The sequence below is a fragment of the Leptonychotes weddellii genome, chromosome 4, assembly GCF_054177405.1.
Source record: "Leptonychotes weddellii isolate Sample4059 chromosome 4, ASM5417740v2, whole genome shotgun sequence".
NCBI classification, from domain to species: Eukaryota; Metazoa; Chordata; class Mammalia; order Carnivora; family Phocidae; genus Leptonychotes; species Leptonychotes weddellii.
Genome location: NC_138372.1, coordinates 44590294 through 44597351, shown reverse-complemented (window position 1 = coordinate 44597351; position 7058 = coordinate 44590294). Strand labels below are relative to the sequence as shown.

The 7058-nt window shown below is 40.3% G+C and overlaps 1 protein-coding gene across 1 annotated transcript in view; it reads left to right on the top strand.

Moving 5' to 3' along the window:
• Positions 1 to 7058, top strand: part of C4H1orf87 (chromosome 4 C1orf87 homolog) — a 78295-nt gene that overhangs the window by 29285 nt on the left and 41952 nt on the right. Inside the window, exons 3-4 of the mRNA XM_081816864.1 lie at positions 5491 to 5631; positions 6205 to 6468. Of these exons, the coding sequence (XP_081672990.1) occupies positions 5491 to 5631; positions 6205 to 6468 (405 nt within the window). The remainder of the gene's footprint in view (positions 1 to 5490; positions 5632 to 6204; positions 6469 to 7058) is intronic.

Here is a 7058-nt window from a genome sequence, read left to right as displayed (position 1 = left end):
GTTTCACTTATTTGTGGAATATAAGGAATAACATGGAGGACATTAGGAGAAGGAAGGGAAAAATGGGCAGGGGGAATTGGAGGGAGAGATGAACCATGAGAGACTATGGACCTGAGAAACAAACAGGGTTTTGGAGGGGAGGGGCGAGGGGGGATTGGTTAGCCCGGTGATGGGTATTAAGGAGGGCACGTACTGCATGGAGCACTGGGTGTTATATGAAAACAATGGATCATGGATCACTACATCAAAAACTAATGATGTATTGTATGGTGACTAACATAACATAATAAAATTAAAAAAAAAAAAGTATTCCTATTAATCTATTGAAAATGAGAACTGATGGGCGCCTGGGTGGCTCAGATGGTTAAGCGTCTGCCTTCGGCTCAGGTCATGATCCCAGGGTCCTGGGATCGAGTCCCACATCCGGCTCCCTGCTCCTTGGGAGCCTGCTTCTCCCTCTGCCTCTCTCTCTCTCTCTGTCTCTCATGAATAAATAAATAAAATCTTTAAAAAAAAAAAGAAAATGAGAACTGATAATAGGATAAGAATATCATCATTTCCAAAACGCTAATGAAAAAAAAAAAAATGGACTAAAGCAAGACAACCTGACAGCATTTGTTTGCATGGGGCAACGTACCACCTATGTAACGATCTTGCTTAAAACAACTGAACTTGAAGAAGATCAAGACCCTAGTTCTAGCTATTATTTTCTAATAAATATATGGGACAGTTTGTTAAACAGCATAGAAATACAAGCAAGGAAATCCAGACTGCGGAAAATTTTGTAGGGCAGACAACACAGCTTCTTCAACAAATAAATTGCAAAGGGAAAAACTGCACAAAAAGGAGGAGGGGGATAGGAAGAAGTAGAAATTTAAAAAGATGTAAAAGACTGAAGCCAATTGCAATATATGGATCTTATTTGGTCCCTGTTTTGAATAAACAAACTGTAAAAATAAGATTTATCAGATAATTGGGAGATTTTGAACAATTGACTGGATATTAGATGATGTTAAGGGATTACCATGTTTAAAAGTTATTATAATGCTATTATGGTTATATTTTCAAAGAATCGTTATCCTTAAAGCAGTGGTTCTCAAACTTTAGCATGCATTACAAGTACTGGAGGGCTTACTAAAACACAGATTTCTGGACCCCAAACTCAGAAATTCTCATTCGGTGGTGTTGGGCTGGGTCTCAAGAATTCACATTCCTAACACATTTCTAGGTGATGCTGAGGCTTCTGGCCCAAGAACCTCACTTTGAAAACCACCGCTTTAGAGATGTATGCTGAAAAAAATGTGGATGAAATAATACACCATCTGTGGTTTACTTCATTTCTGGTGGTGGGTGATGTGGGTATAAATAAAACAAGAATGTCAGTTGATAATTACAGCTTGGTGATGAGTATATGGAGTTCCATTATACTATCCTGGACACATGTGCCTATGTTTGAAGTTTTCCATAATTATAACTTTCCATAAAGTTAAAATGTAAAGAAAACAAAAATTTTTACAAATATAAATAAAATAGTCAAATGATTAATTCTAATATTGTATTGGTTTAAGGTATATATTAACATCATATGTTAAATCTATTAATTTGGAAATACTGGTTTTTTTCAATTCTACATTTCTTGAGAAATCCTATCAAGCTTTTTATATGCATCTTTCTTGTTGTATTTATTGTCACTAGGTTCCCTTTTTGAACCATTTAACAGCTTTCTAGAACACTTCAACAACTTGGTCTAAAATGCTGAAGAAACAGAACTTTTCAAATCTTCATTTGATGCTGTCTCTGCAGATTTTCTCCCAAGCCCCGGCTATGCATTACACAATATTAAGACAATTTGGTGTGTTCACTTGTCTTGGAGGAAAGTGTCCACGGATTCCACAATATAACCGCTTTAAAATAATTTATAAGCAATCTTTAAAAAAAAAAAGACTTGTTTACACTCCTCACAGTTGCAAGTTTCCAACACCCCAAGAAGTATTACCAAATCTGTGTTAGATTTCTGTGCTCCATTTGTAACAATTCCTCTAGGTAAATATCACAAAACTAGTATTACGCCCCAAACTCATTTCAGGCTATTGTGTCATCCACAAGCACTATTTTGTGATTCAAAGTAAAGCAAATGACAGAAAACTATAGTACTGGAGATTTTATAGTTACTCTGGCAACTTCTGAAGTCAGAAACATGGTGATTCTTGGTCAACATTTTCCATTTTATCTTCTTTGACACTTTGTGGATACACTTGGTGATTGACGTCAGTGAAGAGAGAAATCTAGAGCCCCGCTTCGGCTGGGCCTGAACAAGTCATCATCACCATTCTGAAACTGTGTTTTTCTATTTGCTCTTCCAATTTGGCACTGTTCTTAAATGCTGGGAGTCAGCAGGACACAAAACCGTTCTGGCCCACACAGCGTTCACACTCTATTGGAGGGAGATATACAGCAAATACCAAAGTTCTGGGGTTCACAAAATGTTTAAAATACATTATAATACTCATTGCTCGCAGCAGTCCTGGGAGTAGAATATATATTCCTCTTTCCATAGGGAAGGCCATAAAATTTATTCTGTGATACTTAGGCTGAAAGATCTATGAGGGCAGGAATCCTACCTGCCTTGTTCACCTGTATCCATAGTGCTGAAAACAAAGGCACTCAATAAACTTTGGTGTTTTAAATGAGAAAAGGGACACCTTGACTCCACTGGGATGATGAAGTATTGATAAATGCTCCTTTAGAATACTGCAATATAAAAGTGTATCAGTTCTCAGAGGCAAAAAAAGGTTTACATGTGGCTGAAAATGGAAATGTTTTCTATTACAAATAATTTCCAATGAAACATACTGTTCTAAGAAATACCTGAGATGCCTAGCCAAATATTTTACAGGATGAATCTGCTCTGTGGACTGAATGAATGTGGAATCTCTCTCATCCTGGGGGTAGTGGTACAAAGCAGGGTTCAAGTCTTATCTGCACAATTCACTAGGGGGTAAATTTGGGACAACTCTGACCTAGTCTTAGCTCTACTGAAAACATTTCTGCGGCTCCCACTTCCCTCAGAAGAAAGCACAGAGGCTAATCGGACTTGAGGCAATTCACCCCCTTTCTCCTATCTCCCTCTGCAGCCTTAACTTTTGCCTTTTTCAAAACTTAAACTATGCTCTGGAAGTATTCCTCTCTCTTTTAGGAGCCTGTGTATACCTTTGAGGTTTTCAATATCCAGTTTCCTTTTCCTGGGCCCTTTCTTCTTCTCTTCTCCTCCCTCTCTACTCGTTAGCCTATCCAAATCCAAACCTAACTCATGTTTCAAGCCTAGACTTAAATGTCATTGCCTCCAGGCCTGGACCACCAAGTCCAGGTCAGGTGGACCTGTGGACAGTTCTGACAGTGACCCTCACTGCTCCATACGGTGCTGTCACGAGTACTTGCTGTCCCCTCACCATCTGTGAGCTCTGTAAGAGCAGGAACCAAATCTGTTTTGTTCACTGTAGGGCCTATCACCCTGCCTGGCCCAGGTTAGGCAAGCCATAAATATTTCTTAACTAATATTTAATAAACTTACTTAACTTCTGAAAGGCTTGTTGTAAAGATTAAATGGATTAAAGATTAAATGGAATGATATAAACAAAGCATCCATATGGTACCTTGTACAGAGTCTGTGCCCAATAAATACCTTGTTATTTTTATGCCTATTCTAGAACTCTCTGCCACTCCTGCTCGCTCTTCCCACTCTAGAGAGCCTCTTGATTTTTCTGTAAAATGCTTCATGACTATAAAGCACCTGTAGGTTGCTATCCATACTGACAGGTTATTTAAAGTGCCTATCAATTGAGTACAGACATTCAGTTTTCAGTGAATCATTCTGATAACTGTCTCCTTTCAATTGTCTGATATTAAAAATAACCATGTGTCTCAATTTGTACCCAAAATGTTATTTTTTTAATCTGGTATGACAAGGTAACAGAGTGACAACTGCTTTTGAAAGAATAGTTTCTTGGGGCGCCTGGGTGGCTCAGTCGTTCAGCGTCTGCCTTCGGCTCAGGTCATGATCCCAGGATCCTGGGATCGAGCCCCGCATCGGGCTCCCTCCTCAGCGGGAAGCCTGCTTCTCCCTCTCCCACTCCCCCTGCTTGTGTTCCCTCTCTCGCTGTGTCTCTCTCTCTCAAATAAATAAAATCTTTAAAAAAAAAAAGAAAGAAAGAATAGTTTCTTAACATTTCCCACGAAAAGGGGGCATGAGACAGCACAGGATCACACGGGGAAGCGCCACGCTCAGTCAGGAGGCAGAAGTGAGGGGAAAGCACAGGCTACAGCCCTTACTGAGGTTTCTAGGGGAAAGGCAAGGCAGGGTAGGGTAAACAGCTTAGGACTGGCTAGTCTGAAAAATTCCAGCAGGCTTTGAGCCTAGGGGCTGTCCCCAGCTGTCTAATATCTGAACTGGGTTGATTTTGGGCAGGGGAAATATTTGCTTGGAGAGAAATTAATTAACCCTGGGAAGGGCAATCTCTTCCAGACAGCAAGGCTGCCCAAGATGTCAAAACATCATAAAATCTAGAAAATTAAAAAAAAAAACCATAATTAATATACCATACTCCATACTCCATTGCAAGAGGGAATGGTATTTTATCACTGACCTTTGTTCCATCATTTATTCTATTGTAACCTTTAATAATACTGCTCTTAGGATATAACATGCTGGTCTTTTTAATCTCTTCTATTCCATTCTTGACAAAACTTACAATTGCCTTTGCTGCCAATATACTGAGGAAGTATAATAAATACTTCCTCAATCTGCTAATTAAAACAGCCTAAGGGGGTGCCTGGCTGGCTCAATCAGTAGAACAGGTGACCCTCAGTCTCAGAGTTGGAAGATCAAGCCCCACTTTGGGCATGGAGCCTACTTAAAAAATAAGTAAGGGCGCCTGGGTGGCTCAGTTGGTTAAGCGACTGCCTTCGGCTCAGGTCATGATCCTGGAGTCCCAGGATCGAGTCCCGCATCGGTCTCCTTGCTCAGCGAGGAGTCTGCTTCTCCCTCTGACCCTCCCCACCTCATGCTCTCTCTCTCATTCTCTCTCTCTCAAATAAATAAAAAATTTAAAAAAAATAAGTAAATAAAAATAAAACAGCTTAAGGATACCCTTATCTCTAATAAGAACTTTACTTTTGCCTATGAATACCTTACGTTCTACCTCTTTTTCCTTTGTCTGCCACAGACACCTTCTTTCTTGCAAAGGTGAAACAGCATTGTTTTATTGTTAATGTATTTGTCAGACATGTTAATCGCATAATGCTGAGATTGATGTTGAGGCAAGCTTTCTTCTTTGGGGACTGAATGATTCAATGACTATATGGGCTGAAGTCATTTGGAACTGGGAATGTGTTTTAAGAGATTGGTTCCTCACTCATATTCTCCCTTCTTTCCTCTTTCTCTTTTCCTCTCCCCTTCTGATCCTTACTAACATATGTCTTTGTTTCTTTAAGATTCCCAGCCAGGCAAATGCCCACTGCAGCTCGGTACCAACTGGAGACCAGTCCCTGTCCTATATCCATGGCCTCCCCAGAAGAAACATTAGAGACCGGTCCTTGGAACAGATGGCAAGGGACAGCTCTGACCAACCTGAGGTACCTATACTAAGACTGGACTTGTTTTCTATTGTGGATGAAGGGTATTATTTGATGCCTGTAAATTTTAATGTGGAGCAGATAATGAGACAGTCTGAGGATGGACTGGGGGTCATCAGAAGCCGTATGTCCAATCAGCCTCCAAGAACTCCCTGGTGAGCTCACAGGCAAACCTCAAATGCCTCACCTGAACTTCTCATCTTTCTCCTACCTTCTTCTTCCCAGATCCAATGGGTCTCTAAGACTTGGCATTGTAAATTCCCTTATATTTAAAAAAATATTTTACAGAAGACATGTGATATAACCTAAGGAGGCTTCTAACAGAGTATGCACTTTAAAATGATTTGCTTCTTTTCTTCTCCTGAAGGCAAAGGTCCCGAGGCATTGCAAACTAATGAATACACCCAGATCGAATTCCTGCTTCCAGTATTACCAACTTGTCCTATTCTAGGCCAGGCCTGAAAGTGGATGCTCTGATACCAGGCCCACTAGGTTTCTGCTTCCTTGCATTGGCCTTCAGCCTTTTTATTTTAGAGCCCTGTTAATTTATTGTTGCTATTGCTCTTGTGTCAGGATTTTGGCCAGAGGCCAAGTGGAACAACAAGAGAAGATGCTTTTCTTCTTGCCCTGGTCAGAAGAGAACTCAGATCACGCCCTTTGAGTTCTGGCTTACTAGAAAAATTTCAGAAAGAGCTGAAGACCCTGGATCCTATCTCTTCAGGATTTCTTCTCCAATCTCAACTGAGCCGCCTTTTCTTGAGGCATGAAGTCCCTCTACAGTTACCAACAGTCAAGATCCTTTGCCAGAGATTTTCTAGGAGGGACTCTCCAGAAATGGTACAGCCATGCTGCTATTTTAAGTGTGGGTTCCTTTTGTTTATTTTATTTGTACCCACCAGAGTAATAGAATTAAAAGGTTAGTTTCTTTCTTAAAAATAACCTTTACTATTGAACCTTAAGACACAAAGCTTATTTTTATTCATATGTGGAAATTTCTAGTCAGAATAGACGAGAATAGAAAATAGTTTAAGGTCTCTTAGGGCTACTTGATTTCTTTTTCAAAGACTTTCCTGTCCTGGCTTTCACTGGCTGCTCCTAGCACTATTGGGGTGGTTACAGATTTAGGATAATGGGCTCACTTGAATCTCATTGACAAGTTGGTCAGTCTGTAAGTTCTGAGATAAGAATGGTGAATTTGACTAGGATGTATCAGGACAGTTCCTAGAGAATTAGAGGTGGGGGGTATCTTTGAAATATAATATGACCACCATTTTACTAATTAGGAAACTGAGACCCATAGTGGGGTAAGGAAATCGTGCAGTGCACCCAGAGAATTAATGGCAGACCCAGGGCAGAGATAAAGGCTCCCCGCTGACAACTCCAGGGTTCTTGCTCTGAGCACTGCACTTTCCAAGCTTACATTTGTG